At 47.2% G+C, this 25,300-nt stretch overlaps 1 protein-coding gene across 1 annotated transcript in view; it reads left to right on the top strand.

Moving 5' to 3' along the window:
- The window catches only part of CACNA1C (calcium voltage-gated channel subunit alpha1 C), a 559,438-nt gene that overhangs the window by 497,595 nt on the left and 36,543 nt on the right, over positions 1–25,300 (top strand). The window contains exons 29-32 of the mRNA XM_023516536.1: positions 9,760–9,792; positions 12,863–12,991; positions 14,929–14,994; positions 16,794–16,885. Coding sequence (XP_023372304.1) covers positions 9,760–9,792; positions 12,863–12,991; positions 14,929–14,994; positions 16,794–16,885 — 320 coding nt within the window. The remainder of the gene's footprint in view (positions 1–9,759; positions 9,793–12,862; positions 12,992–14,928; positions 14,995–16,793; positions 16,886–25,300) is intronic.

Genomic DNA, 25,300 nt, shown 5'->3' with positions numbered 1-25,300 from the left:
GAGCGGGATAATCAGATAGCAGGTGTGGGAAGTAAGTATGCAAAACAAGGAAGTCATACAGCGTGTTAGGAGATGATGGGGACTTTAGGAAGAAACAGTGCCAGGTAAGGGGACTCAGAAGTGCGAGGAGCAGTGAAGGCAAAGCTGCAAAGCAGCTGAGGTGTTATCCAGGCAGAGATGGTGAAGAGGACTTACAAGGCAGGAGGGCAGCCTGCAAGGCCCTGTGCACCTGTGCTGAGGGAGGAGCAGGGATGGGGTCAGAGGGCAACGCATGGGGACCAGATTAGTGCTTTCACCTGAGTGAGAAGGGCTGTACTGCTGGTTTTGAGTACAGGTGTATAGTGATGTCATTCGGGCCCTTAAAGGATTGATCTGGCTGTCTGTAGGAGTCAAGGCCATTTAGAAGCCACAGGCAGTAATCCAAGTGGGAGATAATAGTTGCTTGGAACAAAGTGGTGGAAAATAGTCAGATCTTTGTTCTATTTTGAAAGTAGAACTAACAGCATTTCCGATGACTATGATGGTCAGCCTACACCATGGAAGGATGGAGCTGGCATGCACGGGGCAGGTCACAGGCAATGCCCTTGGATGAGGAAAGGTCAGAGTGCAGATCAGACGTGTCTGTGAGCCCTGAGAGCGGAGATGTCAGGTGATAAGTGGGCACACTAATCTGAGGCCCTGCTATGGGGTCATTGCAAAGAGATGGTAGCCAGAGCCATGGTGCTGGTGGAGAGCACTGAGCAAGGCAGGAGGGAGAGGTGGGCAGAGAGGACTGGGCAGGGCCTCCTCTGGGACAAGTCAGTACCTCACATTGCCACTCAGTCGGGTGGATGTCTCCGTCCCCCCGTGTGACTGTGCTGACTCCTGTATGGGCGCTGCATTGCCTCATTCTCAATCAGAGCTTCTCCCTGGTGAGCCTGCAGCGGTCAGTGGCAGTGGCAGGCCCCTCTAAAGAAGGTGCTTCTTTAGTGCTTGGGTCTGAGATCATGCTTTCCTGAGGGAAAACCTGGGATTGTTAATGAAAGCCACTGTGTCATCGAAATCTGCTCCCTAATGTCTCAGACTGGAATGGGATTAGACGTGTGACAGCGGCAGCCTTTCCCAGCACTCTTCTTCCCCATTCTGTATCGTAAAGTGTACTGAACAGGGGCTGCCGGGGGCCTGGGTTCTTACATCATGGATGTCGAGAAACATTCTGAATTTGAGATTTAAGAAGCCTTGGCCATGTTTCCAGCTCAGGCACCACAAAGCCAGATGACTTAGAGTAGTTCTCTCCATTCTCCAGGCCTCAGTTTCCTTGAACGCAGACGAGGCTGGGGAAGGCTTGAGATGGTCTGAACGGGCTATTTCCTGATGGCTGGAGGTAGATGTTTCATTTCTCCAGTTGCCTTGCCGGGTTCTAAAGTGTGTTTCCCTTTCGTGATGCTCCCAAGGCCTGGCAGGGGTCGCTCCCTTGGCTTTGGTGTGGGCTCTATGGAGCAGCAAAGAGGCCTGCAGGGAGTGGAGTGGGCGTAGCGAGCTCCCAGGCTGGGTTGGCGGGGAGCTGAAGGGTTCACTCAGGTGCCAGAACACTGGTCCACAGAAGTGACCAGAGTGGGAAAATACAGCTAATGAAGGACAGTGCTGACTGATTAGAAGCAAGGTGGGGGCCGGGAGAGGAAAGGAGGAGGAGAAGAGAACAAGGAAGATGTGAGGAGGCCTTCGGTAAGCACATAACAGGACACTAGGGACAGTCCGCATGCAATCGGATTGAGTCCTCAGGAGAAAATGGAGGCTCAGAGGGGACCCACAATCTGCCCCAGCTCATGTAGCAAATGGGTGGCAAATCTGGGGTTCAAATCCATTTCTGTTGGAGGATTAACTATTGCATGTGCACAAAGCCCATTGGCCCAGGCCGTGAGTCACCAGGGGCAGGGCTCGGGATTCTCTATGCCTGTGGGTGCTGCGGATGGTGGAGCCAGGGACATGCATGCTCTGGGGATACTCAGATTAAATGCAGGCTGCACACCAGGACCCTCGAGCCCCAGGGTCCAGAGATAGGGCCAGGAGGGGTAGAGCAGCTAGAGAAAGAGCCTGGGGGACATGAGGGAAACAGCAAAGGAGGCCGGCTGAGGGTCCCAGGACAGACAGGTTGGGACACACCTTTCCCTGCCCACAGTCCCTACGGCCTCTCCACTGCAGACTGACAGGCACAGATCAGAATGTCCCTCACTGGCTCCCAGTGAGCTTGGCGCCTGCTCTGGCTTCAGGCCCTGGAAGGATGGAGGGAAGCAGTCAGTCCTGAGTCACTGAGAGCTGCTGGCTGCGTGTCCACCCCCTCAAGGCTGAGTCAGAGAGCTCAGCCCGCACGCCTCTAGCTGGCGCCCCCATCCTGGACCCCTGTGCTTACATGGGGCAGCAGGCTGGCTCTCGCAGTCTGCCTTTGTGGCTCAGACTGCCCCTCCCTGCCCCCTGCCACTGCAGAGAAGGACCAGAAGGGGCGTAAGAAAGGTCAGGGTGAGCGGGGCCCTCATCACCAGAGTGGTGATGGGGGGAGAGGAAGCCATGTGGGCAGTGAGTGGGTTTGTCCTTGAATGATAGGGTCCACTTACTCCTCAAACGTGCATTGAGCACCTACCATTGGATGGAGCCTGGGGATGTGTGGATTTTATAGATAAGAACGCAGAAGGCCAGAGGCAAGAAGCAGCTTTTTCACGGCATTTTCACAGCAAGGCTGACCAGACCTGGCCCCTAACTCCCAGTCCCATGTTAGCAGAGGCTTGAGTGTGTGCTGTGGCCAGACGTCGTCTGGATGCCTTTGCTGGTGTGGCCCAAGCTGGTTCTAGGGCAGATAGATTAAATCAAGACAGGGGGCCTCAGGGCAGTGGGTGGGGCAGGGCTTATCCTTAGACCTCCCTGCAGCCCCACTCCCAGTGCTGGAGCCTCCTGCTGCCTGAAGCACCCTTCCAGCTTCTTCCCACTCTCAGTGATGCCCCACACCCTGCAACAGAACTAATGCTACCAAGGTGGCTCGTTTCAAAATGAAGTGACTCCAACACATCAATTCCTACTAAAGTGGTAGCGATTCAGTAAGCTGCTCTTCTAAATGATTTTACCTTTAGAGAGAAGATAATGCTCAACCTAGGGGTTGAGTGTATCTAAGGTAAGACTTCAGCAGCACGACCCTGAGTGGGGACGAGATGTTGTGGGACCCTCTCCAGCCTCTCCTTCTGATGGTTCCACAAGGCAGTTTTCTATTCTACTCTGCTCAGAAATAAAGCCAGCCCCTGAGACAGTTAACAGAGCCAGGCTAATTCCTAGTCTGACCATCAGCAGTGCCCCCAGGCTCTCTAGGGCAAGGCTCGCCTGGTTTTCATGGGCGTCCTGATCTGGGTTCCTAAACTGGCCATATTGGAGCCCCCGAGTGTCCAGGCACAGCTCTGACATGTTGAGGACCCCCTTGCCCTCCGCCCTCTAACCAAAGCCATGTCCCTTTTCATTTTTTTCTAATTCTCTTTCCTTTCATTCCCTATTCTCATTTTGTCTACCCACATGCAACCCTCTCATTTCCCCTAAGTAAAAGAATGGAAGGAAGCGATTCCAGACACCCCGGGGCCTATGTCTGATGCTTTAGGTCTCAAGCTCAGCAAGCCTCTGTCGGGGTCTTTGCCAGAAAGCTCTCAGGAAAAGGCACCTAGAAGATCCCCTGAGCTAGTTATGAGAGGGAGACTCAGGCCTGTTCAAGGTACGCTCAGGGCCCTGAAAAGCACAGCCACCTCTGCTCACGCCCATTCATTCTCATGTTCAGTGTCCTACCCCCGAGAATCTTCCGTGTTCTTTCATTTCTTTCTTTTTTGAGTCTGTGCCCATCCCAGCCTCACTTTCTCTTTTTCTCTCCCTTTCTTTATCCTTATGCCTGCCTCTCTCTCTCTCTCATAAGTAATTCTTTAATAGTGTTAGCACGTGCTGACAGCTGATTTCATTCTTTTATTTGTCATGGGCTCGTTTGTTTGAATGACTTCCCAGGGGAAGATAAAACCACCCTAGCAGTGTTGTAATCAGTCTTGTTTAGCGTGTGTTTCTAGCGAGTAACAGCACCTGGGAGCCATAGAGTTGCAGATGGATAACAGTGGCTCATGAGGCTTAGGCCGCATCCAGCCGCAGGAGCTGACCACCGTGCAGTGAATCACACAGGTCACAGCCCTTAGCCTTCTGCAGTTTACCACAAAAGAATGAGAAGAGCAAGGGAGAGCCAGGAGCCAGCAAACCCTGTGCTCTGTGCCTCTCCATCAGTCCCCTAGAGGACAAAGACCCCTCGGGGGAGAGGTTCTGAAGGGGCATTTCAAGTCTGCATCTGTGACCCAAACACACAAGCCAAGCCCTTCCCTTTCTAGCTAGAGTTTCACTTTGGAGAAACAGACAGAGCCAGTGGGTTTCTGGCGCTGTGTGCATGGAGGCAGTGGGGCAGGCTGCTGTCTCCCCTCCCCACTTTCCTGTCTTTCGGGGTGTCCCTTCTGTGGCATGTCCTGCTCTGGTTCCTCCCCTTTGCCGTGTCTTCCTCTGTCAGGACCCCTCCTCCACAGATCCCTCCCCAACCCTCAGTGCACACTAGAACCAAGACAAGAATTCCACTTACAAATTGCTTCCATCTCTGTATATTGCCTTAGCTTCCCTTAAATCCTGATCCCCCCGCCCCCATTGACTTGTGCATATTCAAACCTTGCCTCTCTCTTGGCGGTGGCCTCTTCATCCAGCTTTAAAAGACTCATAGTTAGAACAGGCTTTGCTTTGGCCTCCTTGGGCCTCTTTGCCCTGCTGGCATCCTTGGTGGCTCCAAGACTCAGTACCTCCCAAACAGCTCCACATTGCAAGGGCCACAGTGTTGTTCCTGAGATGCATGTGTCTCTTGGAAGAAAGGAAATAAACAATGAGGACTCCTCTCTCCTTGGTACACACACACACACTCTTACCCTACATTTGCTGGCTCTTGGTCAGAATGGCTGTAGAAGCCCCTAATAACTATCTTCCCACCTCGGTTACCTCTGAGGTCTCACCAACAAAGCCCCACCCAAGTCTCCCACTCTGTCTTGCAGATCAAATCAGAATGAAGCAGGAGACAGTAAAGGCAGAGAAGCAGGGTGTGCCCAGGGCATGGGGTGCCAGCCAGGCCTGGGCCTTCAGGTGCTTTGAAACAAAACCCATACTAGAGCCAAGTCCTGGATAAGAGATTTTCCAAAAAAATACAGCAAGAGTTGTGTAGCAAGGCAGCCAGTGAAGGACTCACATACTACCATGACGTCACTTTTGACACCTGTTTCAGGAGAACACAGAATCTCAGGGCTCCCAAAATGACAGCACTGTCTCCATGGCAGCTGTGGGTCTTCAGGGCCAAGGATCAGCCTTCCCTGGAGGGAATTAGAAGGCGATCTGTACCTGCCAAGCCAACATGTCGAGGAGAATGCCACCGTGGCCTTCAGAATACTCTCTATCCCCGACCTCAAGAGAACGCCCCATAAGAAAATTCAGTTGAGCATTCCAATCCAGAGATCTTCTCCCTAGGTCCTAACTTTTTAGTAATCCTTATCTCTGGCTGAGGTTTTAACCATTAATTTTTGAAAACCTTTTTTATATGGTGAAGAGCTATTGTCCAACTACCTTTTAGGACTCCAGAGAGTGTGATGTGACAACCGGGAAATACATGCCGCTGGTTCCTACACCGTCCACCCTCTGGGAACCCTCCACCTGGGGTGCCCTACTCTCTGCTACACCCTGTCATTCTCCAGTTTTCTTTTTCTTTTTTTTTTTAAGAATTAAAGCAATTTTTATTTTTAGATGACCTGATCTTATACATTAAAAATCCTGAAAAGCACATCAAAAAACAGTCAGACCTAATATAAAAGTTCAGTAAGGTTACAGGGTAAAAGATTCATATACATAAATCAATTATATTTCTATACGTTTATGCTCAGTCATCTAAAAATGAAATTATTTTCTTAATTTTATTTTTGATATCATCAAAAACAACAAAATGCTTAGGAATAAATTTAACAAAATAAATGCAAAATGTATACTCTGAAAACTATGAAACATTGTGAAAAGGAACTGGGTGGTGCCTGTGGCTCAAAGGAGTAGGGCGCCGGCCCCATATACCGGAGGTGGCGGGTTCAAACCCAACCCCAGCCAAAAAACTGCAAAAAAAAGAACTGAAACAAAAGCTAAGTAAATCGAGTGTCATCCTATGTTCATGATTTGAAAAACTTAATTTTGTTAGCATGACACTAAACCCAAATTGATTCAATGCAATCTTTATGAAAATCCTATGTGGACCTTTCAGAAATTGACAAGCAAGGTGGGGTGGAACAAGATGGCAGCCAGAAGGACTGTTCAGCTGAGCTCTCCTAGCATGACTGCATTCCCCAGTTTTCATCCCTCAGCATCATAAATGTGGTCTGGAGATAGTACCCCAGTGGAAAGGGATGCTTAGTGAATCCATCCTAGAAACAAAGACATCACCCATTGAGGTGCTATCTCTAATTTCTGAGCTTAACTCAGAAAATTAGTGTCCCAGGGAAGATCTCTTACTGGCCTCACTGCCAGTTCCACCAGCCCAAGGTGATCTGCATAATCATTATCTATTGAAGTTAGGTGATCGGCTTTTCCTCTCTTACTGCCCTTGGCCCATTATCTGGAACCACTAAGAAGGACTCTTTCTGAAAACACCCTCCCTCTGCCTCAGATATGGAATGAAAACCTCATTTCATTTATGTAAATTGCACAAACAAATTAATAGCCCCAGTATCATGAAATACTTGAAAATTACCAGATCATTAGAAAGCAAAGATGAAGGAACTGGCTACTCAAAAATTTATTCCATGCCTACCATTGGCAAAGAATCTGCAATTAAAACTCAGCCAAAACATTCAGGTTAGGTAAGCAGCTCTGTTGGTTCCCACAGAGGGAGAATTCAGGGTCTCAAAGGCTCGTGGGCCATACACCTTCAGGGAATCTTACACCCCCTTTCTTCCCTCAGGAAGACCACAGATGGTGAAACTGTATATGACTCAAGGGAAGGAGGGCCGAATCTGGGGAAAGGTCAGAGATCAATGGCCCAAGTATTCCACGTTACCAACTAATTATGAATGTAGATCCAAAAGTAGAGCTGAGGCTAGGTAGTTTCTCACGGTAGGTATTTAAAGAGAGTAAGAGATAACACAGACCTGTCTGTCTCTGGGCTAAAAGTGCTGAGCCCGTGACAACACAGAGGTGGAGCTGCACTTCCAGCCAGCAGGGCTTCCCGTGCAGCTGGGAAGGGCACCAGAGACTCAGATGGCTCTGTGGGGTCATCTGGGAGCTATCCAGTGCATTGTAGACCACAGGTGCTGTGAGGCAGGAGCTGTGTCTGAGACTTCTTCCTTTCTCTCCACAGTGAAATCACTCAGTGATGGCTTTTTTGTTTTATTGCAAGTGGTTTATTCATTTTTGAGACCAGGGATTTGGTAAGCCTAACTCCTCACCTAAGAGCAGGTTTGTTGTGTTAAAAGCAGCACTGCTGCCACAAGTCTAAAGTGCCTTTGAACAGCTTGGTGTAAGGCTCAAGAAAAAGTTAATCTGAGTCTCTAGATTCTTCAAAGTGAGGGTCTATGAGAACGGCCATGACCTGGGCCAGCGAACCCAACACAGAGACCCCAGTGGGCCCTCATCCTCACACTGTCTCTCTACTGCCCTCAAACTCCTCCTGACTCCTCCTTGTCTGCTGTCAGAGAGACATGCCACAAGGAGCATTAAGCTAATACATGTTATTAAAATAATGAAATATTATCCAGATTATTAGAACAAACCCAGACCTGACACTAAATCTTGACCTAAAGTAGGATTCAAATGTGATCTTGGATGGGAGCTATAACAGGCTAAAAAGCAAAAAAAAAAAAAAAAAAAAAAGACTGTTAAGACAAATGTTTCAAAATCCTAAGTGAGGTATCCTGAATGTTTAGGAAGAAAAATGAAATAAAATAATTTATTTTTCTAAATGGTGAGAGGTTAGTTCAGTTAGGCCAGGGAAACCCAGGTAGGTTCTCAGAAATGTCTCCATTTTGGTCCTAATCAAGATGAGATTGACCCAGAAGACATCCAAGCATTTTCCCAGAGTTCTTAGAAGTCACAGCATCTGGGATGTTTTTCGGGGTGGCACCCAGAGAAGAGCAGTGGCCCAAACCTCCTGGGAACTCTGCCTAATGCCCTGGACTCCATGGTGCAGACTTCCTCCCCCAGCTGCTCACCCACTATGGACGCCTGAGAAACACAGAGCTCTGTATCCATTAACACGGGAGCCCAAGCACTGGCAGCCTGGGGGTGGGGGCAGGAGGATGCCAGAGGACATGTTGGGCAACTGTCACATACCCAGGAGAGGAAGTTTCAGTGCTTTGACATCTCCCGTGTGTGTGTGCGTGTGTGTGTGTGTATGTCTGTGTGTTTGTGCATGTGTGTGTCTGTGTGTGTGTCTGTGTTCATTTCTGTGTTCAATCTCACCCCAATAGCCAGATCCTAGTGACCCTGCACCCTCCACTTTCTGGTAAGCCTCATGAAGCAGAAACTGAGACTTTGAGATCTAGATCTAGAATGTTCTATCAGTGACTAGAGAAGCGTCCCTTTCTCTTCCTTCACTTCACCCCTACCTTCCACGACTCCCAAAAAAGGACATCCCAACTTTCTATGGAAAAAAAGATAACAATTGGCTGAGAAATCTGTTGCCAAAGAAGTAGTTTCAGACTGCAATCGAATGTCTAGTTGCACAAATTTCTGCCCCTCAAAAATTCCATTACATGTTTTCCTGGTTTGTACCTTAAAAACAGAAAGACAAGAGAAGCCATCTGAAAATGGAAGGTAAAAGCTAAGTCATGACTGTAGGGCCCTCCAGATCAGGCAGGGGCTGAGCCGTCTGAGCTAGAACCCGAGGAGTCTGGGCCTTCCGGACACAGGCTCGGGTTCCCAGGGAGGGAGTGAGTCTGGAATATTCACCTGAGGCCCGTTTCTCAGCTCCTACACCAAACCAGTTCAGCACTCAGCCCTATGAGAATAGCTCCTTGGGATGTTAATAATATCCTAAATTATCTGCAGAGCTTTAAGGTTTAGGAAACAATCCAACACTCAACTATTCCAGGCCAGGGGCCAAGGTTCCCCACACCCATAACTAGTAGCTGGGCAAGACCACCTCCTGCCTGAGCCCCAGCATGATAACCAGCCCTGTGTGGAGGGGTTGAGGCCACCTCCTGAGGTCCTCAGTCTTCCCCTAACCCTGAGGGGCCATTGCCCTTGGACTGCTTTGCTTGAATATGTGTGGGCAAGGACAGGCACTGGGGCCAGCAAGGCCTTTGTCCTTCAGTTGGTCCTGCCTGGGTGAGCTAAAGGGCATAAGTACAGGCCCTCAAAGGTTATCTCAGAGCACATGGTTAACTTAAAAAAAAAAAAAATCAAAGCTTCCATCCACAAAATCTCAAATCCCTTGTCTACAATGCGTGCAAGTTACTGACTTTGTGGCCGGGATGGTCACAGGCAGGAAGATGCCTACTATGGCTTCTTTTGTTAGACATGGAACTCTGACATGGAGCCCACACTCATGGGACACCCCAGCACCTTCCAGGCCCACGCTTCTGTGTTTCTTTCACTTGTTTCCTTTTGCCCTCTCCTGCCACTGTGTTGCTCCTGTGTTAACGCAGACCTAGAATACCAGGCGTCTTCATTGGAGACTCACTACAGCTTATCTCTATCTGCCTTTCTTTAAAGCCAGCTGAACATACCCAATGCTCTCCCTCTATGGTAAGACCGACCCCCCCCAACCACGCTCCCAGCTTCTGTGATCCCCCTCAAGCACCCCACTCTCCCTGCCCTGACCTCCAGAGTCTTCCAGAGCCCTCCTGGCTCTTGCTGCATGTGGCCACCGTGTCTGTTGTGTGCCTTGCCTGCCTGTCGTGTTCTTGTGTGAAGATGCTGTTTGTGCAATGATGTTCTTTTACCTCCCTGAGCTTCCCTGTGAGTGGTGATTCACTGCGATGTCAACTATCTAACGAGCCACTAGGAGAGAACTGGACCCAAGGGCCATTTCCTGTTACACACCCCAGGGATTCCACTGGCTGAAGCCTCTAACCTTAATCTGATGTGGGAAAGTTCAGGGTACCCATGAAGGCTGTAGTAGGAGCCTCTAGGGAAAGGAGGGAAGAGAGAAGTGACCCAGCTAGGAGACACATGGGCAGACGGTGCTTCCTACTAATCAGTGCCTGTAGCCACTAGCCTCCCTGTGCTCCAAGCATCACACCATACAAAGTTAAGCTGTGATTAGTTAGAGGGTGGTTGAATTTCTAGGACTCCAACCATGTTACCCCTCGCATTTTTCTGAATTTCTGAAGTTTGTTAAAATTAGGCTATCACCACCTTTTTGAAGCAGGTTGGAAGTGGAAAAACAAGTTCAGTTGATTGGGCCACTCGTGGTGTAGGAGTCTATGATTCGCTGTGGCTTACATGGAAGAGATGTCACTCAGTGTGACCTTGAAATCTCCTTGAAGCAGCTTCCTCCGAAAGGCTGCTGCCACACATTTCAAACTGGGTCAAGTATAAGTTTTTAAATGGACCAGTGGCCTGAAACCGTGGGCCCCCAAATTCAGCAGGCTGGCGGCAAGATTTGGGGGTGGTATTCCCCAAGGCAGTCCACCCCAGCCTGTCCAAAAGGCTGCCAAGGGAAAGGCCAGCCTGGGGGTGTTCTGCCCCGCATCACAGGCCCTGCCATGGGGATCTGCTGCTGCTTGCACTGTCATTCTGTCCTGAGAGGACACTGGAGTGTCTACATGGTAGTGTGTTTATCCTCCTTCTCGAGCAGCATTAGGGAACAGCAGCATCTATGGAGAGGTCTGCACAGCAGAGTGAAATTCAGACTGCATGCTGGGTTTTTGGTGTGTTGATTTTTTTTTTTAACTCAACAGATCCAGATGCCCCTGTGGCACCAACTTCTCCAGTTCTTGGCATAGCTGAAGTTCCCCACTTAAGCTTGTTCTTTCTTTTTTCTCCTTTCCCCAATAATGGTGGAACTGACAGCTGAATTATAAAACCTTAAGCCACCTCTGCAAACTCCTTGGGGGGAACACAACCTCCTTTTAAGGAGTGGAAATAGAATTTCAAGCAGATGCACAGGTGATAGGGATACGAAGATCAAGGACTTGAGAGCACAGGCAGGCAGGGCTGGAGGCAGGCAGGCTGCTGCCCACAGCTTCCTGCCCCACGTCGGGGCCCACACGGAGCAGGCCCTCCCGCCACGAGTCTGTCCCCTGCCTTGGGGGGAAGCTCTGATTTTGAGATATAAGAGATACATTGACTCTTCTCCTGTGTGAAGACCAAGAGAGACCTCCTGGTGTGGCTCCTGTGTGGAGCAGGCATGCAGACCTGAGAAGGCTATCTCCATACCTCCAGCATCCCTCATGGGCCTCCCACCCTGCACAGGAGGAGATGGGTGCCCTCTGAAGCCCATCAGGGACAGCCACAGTAGGCCATGGGGTTAGAGTGGGAACCCTCAGAGCTTTAGTGTTAGTGAGGTTTCCAGGGGTATAAACAAGGTGTGGATATTGCCAGGGAAGGTCTGACCTGGAATTAATTAAAATACAGTAAGAGGAGAAGTGAAGTGAGCAGCGGGGAGGATCCAGACAGCCCCAGTGGATGGGAACCGTAACAGGAAGCTGCAAGGGTCCGTTCTCTCCTGGTGCCAACAGGGCTGGGTGAGCTGCACTAGCCCCAGGGACAGCAGCAGTGGCTCCCTGGCGGGTTAGTACCCACTAGGCGGTGTGGGTAGGAGGAGGGCCATAGAGGCAATCGGTTCATGTTGTTCTCAGGTCTGGAGGCAGAGGGTGACAGGGCAGCCTGTCCTGCGCCCTGAGTCCTGGCCAGGCACATGCCCAAGCCCCTAGGCTCTTCTAGGCCCAGCAGCTGCTGAGCAGCACAACCCCAGTCAGCTTGCCCTGGCCTGCATTCCAGCCCCACTGCCACCACCAGGGCTGCACTCAGGGAGACAGTGTGCCCTAAGCACAGCTCCTGGGTCCTCACACACCGGGTCCTGGCCTCTTCTCCCTTCCCCTTTCCTGTGCCTCCACCCCTTTCCAGAGTCTTGTGCAGCCTAGAGGCGCCGGGGCAGGGAGCAGTAGAGACAATAGTGCCAAAGCAAGTGCTACAGACCGGACCCTGTCCCAGCACTGAGCAGCACCTTCTCCATCCCTCCCTGGAGTCCTTTAGGGATAGGGGCTGTGGGAAGTAGAAGGAGGTAATTTGAGATGTGCTGGAGTCCTGAGCAGCCAGGGGGCAAGGTTCTTCCTGGGCAGACCCCACACATACACCAGAACCCCACATGGTGCACACCTCGGGCCATGAGAGAGGCCACCCCCAGCCAGCACCCTCACAGTGAGCCAGGTCTCACTCAGGATGCAGAACCCTCAGCCGAGCCAGACAAGAGAGAGGCAGGGGCTGGTTCCTGCACACTATGGCAGAGGCAGGGGCTCCAAGGGCAGCAATCTATGAGCCTAGAAGATTCCAAAGCATATGGTAGTTCCTCATGGAATCTTCTATTGCTCATCCAAGGCATTAAGAACTAGGAATGAAGGGGACGAGAATAGGAAAATGGGGCTTCGAGCAGCTCAGGGGCCTGGGCACACCTTGGCTCAGGGGAGACCTCAGGGCTGGGCATGGACGGCTGCCCTCCTGTCTGTGAGCCAGGGGGGCGAGTCTAGTGCAGCAAGCCCCCACCCTGGCCTGCCACCCCACTGAGGGCTGTTTCTTGGAGCGGGCTCACCCCTTCTCACCCCACTCCTCTCTTGCGGTGCTAACCGCACCTCCTGTTGCCGCTGGGTTCCAGAGTGCAGAGGAAAACTCCCGCATCTCCATCACCTTCTTCCGCCTTTTCCGGGTCATGCGCCTGGTGAAGCTGCTGAGCCGCGGAGAGGGTATCCGGACCCTGCTGTGGACCTTCATCAAGTCCTTCCAGGTAGCCCAAGGGAAAGAACCTCCACGTCTCCCCCCAGCTGCCGCCTGGGCCCCGGGATGGCACTGAGATGGGGAGGAGGGCGCTCCACTCTGGGGTGCCTGCTCCGGGCTCACTAGTCACAGCCATTCATGCAGCTGCAGCTGCTTCCTCACTTCTGAATGAGGGGGTCAGACAGAATAAGTGGTTTTCACACGAAGGCTCCTGGGGCCTCTGATTTCCCCAAGGTCAAATGGTACAGGAAGGGCAAGAGGGGAGGGGAGGCTAAAAGGGTCTGCCTTTCTCATTTTTCTACAAGAATGTGCCGGACAAAGGGGTTTTGTAGTGAGGAACAAACTTGGAAACCATGGGTCTGAAAAATCTGGTTAACCACTATGGTCCCCTCTGATTTTCAGAATCTGGCTGCCACCTTTCTCCTCATGGGCATTTCAGCAGCATCTGCTGATCACCCCTATTTATGTCCTTAGCCCAATTGTGGGACCCTGGTGTCACTCTACCCCAAGAGAGAGGTCCCCTCGGATGGGCACAGGACTGCCTAGCTATGTGATTGATTTCTTTTCCCACCTGTAAAAACGGAATCGTGCTCTCCCCTGGACAGCCCTGAGGAATGTTATGTAAGTTTGAAGTTAAAGAGAAGCAAAACTGTTAGGTCACTCGAATTCCTAGAAGATGAGTATAGAAACCCTAAATATGGTCTCACGCTTCCCTGGCCTGGTGCAGCAGGCAGGCTTCTCTCCTCTCAGGGAGGGACGACTCTCAGACGGGAGAAGTGCCTTCTGTGTCCCCTGCCCCGGCCAGCTGGGCTCAGGCTGCCGGGCTACAGCTGCAGCCTGGGAACGGTGCTCTGCCGTCTGGAGCCTGCCCTGCTTGGAGCTCCATTCCGGAGGCACAGCCCTCCAGGAACCCTGGACCAGCAGTCACAGGCCTGTCCTGTCTACGCCTCCTGACAGCCTGTCTTCCTCCCCCGGAATACAGGCTGACTCTGTGCCCTAATCAGCTGCGAGGGTTCTGAAGATTAAGAATCATAAACACTAATCAATGTGGTGTGGGTGCACCCTGGAGTGCCACAGCGTTGAGTGGCCTTACCCGCCCGCACTGTGCTCTCCCAACCCCCGACGTTCCTGGGTGAGCGCCGAGTGGGAGCGCCAGCCGGGCGGAAGCGGCGTCGTGTGGTCTCTTAACGCCATCTAGCGGTGGCTGGTGACGCCGCCCCTCGGGAGCGAGCAGGGGACTCCAGGCCGGCTCGGCGCTTCTTCCCGGAGAAGGGACGGGAACTGTGGAGAATTTAAGCTGTCCGAGTTGCCTGGCAGATTGCATGTGAAGTGAATCAAATGTATAGAACCCAACTCTGTGCAAGGCGTTGCACTAAGCACTTTGTAAAACCCAAATCGTTTACGCTCCACAAAACCCCTGAGAATTACTATTACTCCCCTTTTTCAGATGAGAAAACTGACGCAACCCAGATCAATTACTGTATTGCTATAAGCTAGCAAGTGGCTTAAGTAGAATTTGAGCCCATGATCTTTCTTTTAAGTGTTCTCTTATTAAATGTTTTAATCAGAATAGCCGTACTTACTGCTACATCTGGGGAGCAAGACTAAGCTGTGTAAAGAAAAGGTGTGGCCTGCCTCCCCAGGGACCCACATCAGCGGGGTATCATCCTCCAGGGCACACTCCTTACGTGTACAGATCTGTGTGTGTAGGCCAGGTTTTGCTCCTGTGTGGCGGTTTTTGCTAACGTGCTGTCACACTATACCCCCAACTCTGAAGCCAGCTTTTAAAGCCAAGCTAAAATGAGAAGTCAGTGTCCATCTCTCAGACCACTCCCAGGTGCCCATTACTTCGTGGGGCTTTCGGAAATGCTGCTGACGGCTACAGAGCCGGGGACGTGGTGGCCTGTGTGCTGCAGCCTCACGGCAGCCTCATGCACTTCCTTCCAGGCCCTGCCCTACGTGGCCCTCCTGATCGTGATGCTGTTCTTCATCTACGCTGTGATCGGGATGCAGGTAGGAGGAGTTCTCCCACGGCATCGCATCTGCTTCCCACACTGCTGCCCTCCTCTCTCCTTCTCCCTCTTTTTCCTCACTGTCCCTCTCCCTCCTCCTCCATCTTCTGAGGCCCCAAAGGTCACAGACATTAGAACATCCCCCAAAGGGATATCCCATAGCTAGCAGGGGGGATGGCCAAGTACAGCCCAGAGGCCTACCCTTCACAGGCCCCAGGAGTGACATGGCCATCTCAGGGAACAGCAGCCAGGTATGTGAACCAGCATCCTCTCTCTGTCCAGGCCAGCTGGGCCTGAGAATAATCCCCTTTTCATGAGCCAGCTCAAAGAGTGAACAAACCAGAGGGAGAATGGTGGGGAATGAGAAAATAAGACACACGGAGACAAAGATCACACCAGAGATATTAGTGATGGGGCTGGGAAGTCTGGCTCAGCTGATGGCTGCAACCAGCACCTAACCGTGTGAACAGCTTCATTTATATAGTGCCTAAACTAGGTTGCCATGCTAACAATGTTGCAAATGAGCAGGGAAAGCTAGTGGGAATATTTTCATTTTACAAGGTTGAGGGGAAGTAATAGTACGTGGGGTAAAGATTAACTCTAGGGAGAGAAGGCGATGTGCTTTTAGGCAAAAGATATACAGAAGCTAGGTGGCTTCTGGCAGAGGGAGCAAGGAGAAAGAACTATTGTTTTAGGAAGGGAGGAGAAACAGTTTGGGGGTCGTTCCCTGAACGCACCTCCTGGGCTGTGGGGGTCTTGCCACCTCACAATCCACACTCCACAATCCCCCAACCAGAGTCATTCAGAAGAAACTAATGACTTAGAGCAGGGGTCCTCAAACTTTTAAACAGGAGGCCAGTTCACTATCCCTCAGGCCATTGGAGGGCCAGACTGCGGGCCCCGGGATGAGTTGACTGCTAAGCAGGACAGGCAGCAGTGGCAAAAACACCCAGGGGGGCCGGATAAATGTCCTAGGCGGGCCACATGTGGCCCGGAGGGCATAGTCTGAGGACTCCTGACTTAGAGGGAAGAAGGGAAGAGGGTAGGAAGGAACAAACTAAGGAACAAATGAAAGCAGACTGTGTCCCATGGAGCATGCAGCAGTTTCCTTGGACGCTCCAGGTGCCCACTGCACCTTCTCCTCCCCAGATTCAGAGCTCTCCAGCCTCTCCCCAGGGCCCCAGCTGAGTTTCCAAGGCCACACTTAGCAGAGCCACACTAGCCTAGAGTGTATTCTTGGTAGCTCCTTGAGCAAACCCTTACTTGCTCATTAAAGAAGACTCAAAGGTTCATAATAAAACCTCTGAGATTATAAGAGCTACCCAAAGGGTAGCAGTTTCTAAGATAAGCATAGCTTTCAAAGGGCAGGGTTAAAAAAAGGAGACCTCTGATCTCCAGGATAAATTAAGTCTGCCCAAGCCCCAGATCGCTCACTCTGTAGCACTCCAAAGTGCAAGAACTAAATTTGGAAGAGTGCTGGGCAGACAGAGCTGAAATGGCAAAGAAAAGAAGGCCAGCGCGCCTGTGCCCCTGCACAGAAGCAGGTCCAGGTCTCCGCATCTGCCTGCTCTCAGCTCCAGCTCCCACGGACCCTTCCTAAAGGCTGCAGACCCTCCTCCAGAGTAAGGATTGGGTCAGGCTGGGCAGCAGCCCAGGTCACATTAGGAGACTCTGTTCCGCTTATAAACCAGCAGGTCTTAGAGTCACCTGCAACCCATGAAGAGACCGCTGAATGATGGTGGGAATTAGGACCCCCCTGTGTCTGTGGGTCACTGAATACCTCTTCCTTCCCTCTGCCAGGTGTTTGGGAAAATTGCCCTGAATGACACCACAGAGATCAACCGGAACAACAACTTTCAGACCTTCCCCCAGGCTGTGCTCCTCCTGTTCAGGTGGGTCTCAAGGACACAGGTGTACATACACACCTGCATGGTGCCACCTGATGGCCTGGCTATAGAATAAGGGGAAACTGTCCAAGGGAGTGAGAAGGGAGAGAATGAATGCTCTCTGGACCCTGACAGGGAGCCATTTGTGACATTGCTATTTATGACAACTTTCCATGGAGTAGTCCACTAGACACTAACACACTGGGACAACCCAAAGTCACATAACAAAAGCAGCCTGGTTTGGAATCTGAACAGGCTCAAGGCCATGCTGACAACATGCTGACTTTATGACCTTGAGCAAAACATCTAACTTCTCTTGAGCCCCCATGGGGTGTTGCCCTGTGGGTGCTTATGTCCACATGCCCTGAGCTTTATCCTCACTGAAGCCGGCCTCAAGTCTTCACACTTCTTGGAAGGACACAAGCCTCGAGTGTGACTGGAGAAGAGGGTGTTTCTCATGCCTGACCCTTAGTGAGCAGCTGCAGCCTGCTTCTCCTTTCTCATCTGACTAGCAGCAGCCCCTGTGCTCTACCCCAGACTTCATCCTCCTCACTTTCTAGAGCCCTGGGCCCTGCATCTAGTCCAGGGCTGGTAGATAAAAACTACTGGTAGTCATGGACTACATGACTTCTCAAGTTCCTTCTAGCTCATATAGTCTATATACTTTGGCATTAGGAGAAGCAGCAAGTCCTTTCCTATTCCCTGGGGTTTCCAGGGGGTCTGGGGACTCTTTGATAGCCCCACCTTCACTATGTTCTACCAAACCCTTCCCCCATACCTAAGCCCAGGTATCACTATTGGTCAAAATGTATCAAAATGGCAGCCTCCCTAAATATCAGCCAGATATCACCACTGTATTATACCTCGGATAATAAAGTAGCAGAACACAGAACCATTGTAAACAGCTATTAACAACACTTAGGACTGTGCCACATTTGAGTATGGGAGTTGGACACAGATATCAGACTGAGCACATGGGTCAAACTTTCCCTCCTTTCCTAAAGTCTATAATGACAGAAGATATCTATATCTATAGATAGATAGATAGATAGATATTTTTTTTTTTTTGACCGGGACTGGGCTTGAACCCGCCACCTCTGGCATATGGGGCCAGCGCCCTACCCTTTTGAGCCACAGGTGACGCCCAGACAGAAGATATTTTTTAAAAGAATAAACTCATGGGCGGCACCTGTGGCTCGAAGGAGTAAGGCACTGGTCTCATATGCTGGAGGTGGCCAGCCAAAAACTGCAAAAAATAAAAAGAAAAAGAAATTCATAACAGTGCTAGGGGAGAAAAGCATGGAGGATGCTATCAGTGAACCACAAATGCTGAGAGATTCCCACATGGAAGACAGGAGTAAGGATTCAACTGATAAGGGAACAAGACCTGAGAAAATCACACCACCAAAGAGGATGAGTGAGGACCATGAAGGATGTGAGAGCAACCAGGGGCTCTCTGAGCTCAGGGTCAACAGACACAAGGCACAGGAGAGGCCTGGGGCAGTAGGCAGGCTGGCTTCTCAGAGACTTGCATTCGGAGAGCACCTGTGAATGCTCACAAGCTGAAAGCAACACTTGGCATCACACCCCTGGGCTCTGAAGTCTGAGAGGCAGAGCAGGGCCCCTCAGGGAACCCATAGAGAAGCTACCTGCTCAGCCACCTCGCAGCACATCTTGTTTTTTCTTATGTCATCCCCAAAGAGGCTCCCATGATAAGAACTTGATTCACCAAGATGTGAACTGTGTTCTAGATTACAAAGAATAATTAATGATAATCCCAAGTATTTGGGGAAAACCAACATCAAGAATGAGTGGCACCCCACTCAACTAACAGATGAACACCTGAGGAGGAAAAGAATACATTTGAAAAAATGTATAATTCCTACATTTAGGGAGATTGGAGAACACGACACATCTGTTAAATTAGAAGGAGGAGAAGGTGGAGGAGTGGCCACAATTATTAAAAATAGAAAAGTAAAACATGAACTGGGGGGGATAATGCAATCATTGAACTATTTTTAAAAAGCAGATGGTAAGTACAGTAGAATGGACACAGCTAAAGAGTGAATTAATGAGCTGGAAGATCGAGCAGGTGATTCTGTCACTATGGAGCCAGAAGGATGAAGAGATAGAAAATAGGATGTAAAAGTTAGACTCTTCTGTGTAACAGAAATTCTAGACAAAAAAGAATAGTCAGAATGGAAAGAATGAAATAAAGGAATGATCAAATTAAATTTCAGGTGAAGATATGGGCCTTCAGATTGAAATGACCTACTATGTGCAGAATATATTAATCAAAAAGACCCTTAACTAAATACATTGTAAAGACTTTTTAGAATACCAAGAATAACAAAAATATCCTAGACGTTTCTAAAAAGGGGGAAAGTCCAAAAAGTTGAAGAGAAGGGAATACTTCCCAATTCATTTTATGAGGCCAGCATTACCCTGATACCAAAACCAGACAAGAACATTACAAGAAGTGAAAATTACAGACAGGTATCCCTGGTGAAGACAGATGCAAAATTCCTTAATAAAATACTAGCAAGCAGAATTCAACATCACATTAAAAACGTTATTCGCCATAATCAAGTGGAATTTAAACCTGGTATGCAAGGATGATTCAAAATATACAAATCCATAAATATGACACATTAACAGAATGAAGAACAAAAACCATGTGATCATCTCAATACAAGCAGAAAAAGCATGTAACAAAATTCAACATCCTTTCAATGACAAAAACTCTTAACAAATTAGGAATACAAGGAATGTACCACAACATAATAAAGACCATATATGACAGACCCAAAGCTAACATCATACTCAATGGGCAAAAATTCCTAAGATCAGGAATAAGACAAGTTTGCCCATTTTTACCACTTCTATTCACCATAGTACTTAAAGTTCTAGCTGGCCCAATTAGATAAGAAAAAGAAACAGAAGGTGTTGAAACAAGAAAGAAAGAAGTGAAATTATGTCTGTTAGCCAATGACATAATCTTATACATAGAAAAATCTTAAGACTCCACCCCACTCTCCAAAAACTATTAGAACTGATGAATTTGGTAAAGCTGCAGGATACAAAATCAACACACAAAAACAAGCAGCATTTCTTTACGCTAATAATGAACTATCTGAAAAATAAATTAAGACATCAAGGCCATTCAGAATAGCAAGCATGAAAAGTAAAATAAAATACATAATAGTAAATTTACCCAAGAATGTGAAAGATCTCTATAAAACATTGATGAAAGAAGTAGATGGTGACCCAAATAAACGAAAAGGTATCCTATGTTCATGGATGGTTAGAATGAAAAATGTTAAAATATCTGTACTACCCAAAGTGACCTACAAATTCAATGCAATTTCTATCAAAATTCCAATGTTATTTTTCACAGAAATAGAAAAAAATTTTAAAATTTATGTAGAACTATGAAAGACTCCAAGCAACCTAAGCAATCTTGAGGAAAAAGAACCAAGCTGGAGGCATCACACTACCTGATGTCAAATCTACTTCAAAGCTATAGCAACCCAAATGTCATGATACTTGGCATAAAAACAGAATATTGACCAGAGAAACAGGATCGAGAACCCAGAAATAAATGCAGTTATTTATAATCAATTGATTTTTGAGAAATGTACCAAGAACACAAAATGGAGAAAGGACAGTTTCTTAATAAGTAGTGTTGCCAAAGAGGAAAAAGTAAACTACTTTTAAAAGCTTCATTTGGCATTAGATGTCTCATCAAGAAAAGTACATACTAGAAAACAGAGGAATAATATGTTTAAAATCATGAGTAAAATGTATTTTCAAACCTAGACTCCTCTATGCAGTCTAATCAGCATTCAAGTAGCAAAGCAAAATAGATTTACAGCAGCATAAGAACCCAGAAAGTTTGGTTCTCCACGTAACCCATACCCGAAGCAAGTACATAAGGATGTACAATTCAACAGAATGAAAAATGGATCAAAGAAACAGAATGAGCAGAGAAATAATATGAATAAAAACATTATTAACTTTATAGTTATGAGTTATGAACAAAAAAATTATAAAGCTTATGGTAAATCTAAGTAGTTATTAAAGGAAAATGTACAAAAGATTATTAGCAACTTGGAAGTAAAATCCCCTGTTATCTCAACAAGGTAGGAAGTGAGGTGGAAGGAGAATGTGAAAGGTGAAACTGCTAAGATTCTTTTCTTGTCTAGGGAGAAGAAATGGATACTGTTTATCCTTATGCGTAACTAAGGGAAAAGTGTATATAAATAGAAATGTTAAATATTTAAATGTCAACCACTAGGAAAATAGAGGTCTGACAATTATGAGGTCCGACGATTACGTTTGCAAACTCATCCCAGAAAAAGTGCTACATGCGGCTCGGCGCCTGTGGCTCAAGCGGCTAAGGCGCCAGCCACATATGCCTAAGGTGGCAGGTTCGAATCCAGCCTGGACCCTCCAAACAACAATAATGGCTGCAACCAAAAAATAGCCAGGCATTGTGGCGGGCACCTGTGGTCCCAGCTACTTGGGAGGCGGAGGCAGGAGACTCGCTTGAGCCCAGGAGTTGGAGGTTGCTGCGAGCAGTGAAGCCATAGCACTTGAGGCTATGTCTCAAAAAAAAAAAAAAAAGTGCTACATGCCTCATTGCTGAATATCTATCACTATGGTCACCTTTGCGGTACTCCTGTGGGGAAGCTATCCACCGGCACCAGCGCCTAGTCCACACCTCAGAGCACTTTTTCTAGGATGAGTTCATGAACTTAACTGATCAGATCTCCTATGACAGCCCTGATATCCATTCCAGAAAAGGTTCCAGAATTGTTCAGAAGAGTAAACTAGGCTCTGATATCAGAGCATCGCTCCCAAGGTGAGTACTTTGAAGGTGACCATAGGGAGGCATGTAGCACTTTTTCTAGGATGAATTTGTGAACTTAATTACTTAATTATCTGAACTTATATATTCCAAACTACTAAAGGAAAAAAAGTGGACCAAATTTTTAAAAACCTTAGCAATTTATCAAAGGGAAGGAAAGGCAAAAGTAGAAAAAAAATAAAATAAAACATTGAACATTAAAATTAGAACAATAAAATAAGGTGGGAGGAAGAAGAACAAAGATACGACTCTTTACTAAAAAACTAAATGAGTTAAATTTTGCTATTGAAAGATGCATACTCTAATGTTGGCTTTAAGAAATCTAGCTTTATGGCAGTGCCCATAGCTCAGTGGCTAGGGTGCCGGCCAAGTACATCAAGGCTGGTAGGTTCGAACCCAGCCCAGGCCAGCTAAAACAACAATGACAACTGCAACAAAAAAATAGCTGGGCATTGTGGTGGGCGCCTGTAATCCCAGCTACTTGGGAGGCTGAGGCAAGAGAGTTGCTTAAGCCCATGAGTTGGAGGTTGCTATTAGCTGTGATGCCACAGTACTCTACCCAGGGCAACAGCTTGAGAATTTGTCTGAAAAAAAAAAAAAAGAAAGAAAGAAATCTAGCTTTAGCCTGTTATGTGCTATATACAGTAAAATGAAATAACTTCAAGAGAATGAAAATAAAGTGATAGAAAAGGAATACCAGATAATTCAATGTAAATGTAACAAGAGCAACATCAGAAGAAACAATTTCAGCTGAAAGGCAATAAACAAGAATAACAGAAATATTTAGTAAAAGGTATAATTAATTGAGAATATATAATAGTCATAAAACTACATGAGCCTACAATATACGTTAGAACCTCCGTAGGTGACTGCCTCCCTACATTGACCACCTCAAGTTGACCTAAGTTTCATAGACCAGACATGCACCACCTTTATGTATCAATACAGTAGGCCTCGTTCCTTACGTTGACCAGTTTGTTATAGTCACTTGGGTGGTCAACTTACAGAGGTTCTACTATAGTTTGACAGTGTATCAATCACACACACAAACACACTCCGAGTGAGATATTTAATATAGTTTATAGAAAATGATAAATCAAACAGATCAAGGTGGAAGAAAGAGTAAAGAACATCTAAGTAGTACAATAGCAAACATAACCTAATAGACTTATACTCTGTAAATTGCAAAAACCACATCCTGAAACATTCACAAAAATTAGCCAAGATTTAAGTCACAAAGAAGAACTCAACAAATTCTAAAACCTCTCCAACCTCAATGCAGCAAATGAAAAACTAAACATAAGAATGACAGCTTCTCCAAAATCTATCCAAGATTGAAGTTACTCTACTGAATAAAGAAGTAACTTCAAAAGATTGAAGTTACTCTTCTGAATAACTCAAAACTGAAATTCCAAACTACAGTCATGCTCCACATAATGCCACTTCGGTCAATGACAACCGTAGTTCCATAAGATTATAATGGAACAAAAAAGCTCCTATTGCCTAGTAACATCATAGCAGTCATAATGTCATAGTGCAATATGTTATGTGTTTGTGGTGATGCTAGTGTCAACAAACCTACTGCACTGCCAGTCATATAAAGTATAGCATATACAGGGCTGGGTGCAGTGTCCCCGCCTGTCATCCCAGCACTTTGGGAAGATCTTTTAAGCCCCGGAGTTCAAGACCAACCTGGGCAACATAGGAAGACCCTGTCACTTCAAAAAATTCAAAAATTAGCCAGGCATGATGCATGCTTGTAATCCCAACAGCTCCGGAGGCTGAGGCAGGAGGCTCACTTGAGTCCAGGAGTTGGAGGCTGCAGTGAGCTATGAGCTGTTTCCCACTGCACTCCAGCCTGGGAAACACAGCAAGACCCTATCTCAAAAAAATAAATAAATAAATAAAAAGTATAGCACTTACAATTATTTGCATTATATAACAATTGATAATTATAATAAATGATTATATGCTGATTTATGTATTTGCCACTCTATTATTATTAGTTAGGCTCATATATCAGTGTATAGCTTCCCGAAGGGGAGTACTTTGAAGATGCCCATAGTGATATTCAACAGGGAGGCAGGTAGCACTTTTTCTAGGATGAGTTCATAAACTTAATTATCTGACCTTGTATATTCCAAAGCACTAGAGGAAAAAAGTGGACCACATTTAAAAAAAAAAAAGAACAAATTTTAGCAATTCATCAAAGGGAATAAAAGTCAAAAGTAGAAAATAAATAAAACATTGAACATTAAATTTAGAACAATAAAACAAGATGGCAGGAAGAAGAACAAAGATACAAACCATTCCTAAAACACTAAATGAGTTAAATTTTGCTATTAAAAGATAGACACTCTCAAGTTGGCTTTAAGAATCTGGTTTTAGGCTTGGCTCCCATACTCAGTAAGTAGGGCACCAGCCACATACACTGAGGCTGGTGGGTTCGAGCCTGGCCTGGGCCTGCTAAAGGAAAATGACAACTGCAAAAAGAAAAAAAAAAAAAAATAGCCAGGCATTGTGACGGGTACCTGTAGTCCCAACCACTTGGGAGGCTGAGGAAAGAGAATCGTTTGAGGTTGTTGTGAGCCATGATGCCACAGCACTCTACCAAGGGCAACATAGTGAGACTCTGTCTCCAAAAAAGAAAACTGGCTTTAGCCTGTTATAATACAATGTATAGACACAATGAAATGAAAAGAGAATGAAAATAAAGTGATGGAAATGAATACCAGATGATGTTTTCAATGTAAATGTAGCAAGAGCAGTATCAGAAGAGACAGAAAGAGAATTGCAGAATTCCTACTTCCTAGGAAAAAAAGTTAACTGGAAAAGAGCCTCTGACAGGTGCTACAGGAGATGACAGCTTCATACCTGTCATTGTCCCTGAAGACTTTCCAGTGGGACAAGATGTGGAGGTGGAAGACGTGATATTGGTGCTCCTAACCCTCCATAGGCCTAGGCCAGGGTGTGTGTTTGTGTCCTGGTTTTTAACAACAAAAAAAAAAGTTTAATTTTTAATTGAAGAAAGATATGAAGAAAGAAAATATTTTTGTACAGCTGTACAATATAGGTTTGTTATTATAAAAGAGTCTAAAGTTTAAAAACTTAAAACATTTATAAAAGTTAAAAAGTTACAGTAAGCTAATTTATTATTGAAGAAAGAAAAATATTTTTAGAGTGGCGCCTGTGGTTCAAGGAGTAGGGCACCAGCCCCATATACCAGGGGTGGTGGGTTCAAACCTGGCCCCATTCAAAAACTGCAAAAAATACATATTTTTTTTTATAAATGTAGTGCAGCCTAAGTGTCCAGTGTTTATAAAGTCTGTGGTAGTGCACAGTAGTGTCCAAGGCCTTCACATTCACTCCCCACTCCCTCCCTGGCTCACCCAGAACAACTTCCAGTCCTGCAATCTATCCATGCTAAGTGCCCCGCACAAGGGCACTGTTATTTGTCTTTTATACTGTATTTTGACCATACTTTTTCAATTTTTAGATATACAATTACTTAGCATGTGTTCCAGTTGCCTGCAGTAGTATTTGGTGTAGTA

The sequence above is a fragment of the Otolemur garnettii genome, unplaced genomic scaffold (assembly GCF_000181295.1).
Source record: "Otolemur garnettii isolate 467f Iridium unplaced genomic scaffold, OtoGar3 scaffold00092, whole genome shotgun sequence".
Classification (NCBI taxonomy): domain Eukaryota; kingdom Metazoa; phylum Chordata; class Mammalia; order Primates; family Galagidae; genus Otolemur; species Otolemur garnettii.
Note: the sequence above shows the minus strand (reverse complement) of the source record. Positions and strands in the feature narration are given on the sequence as shown.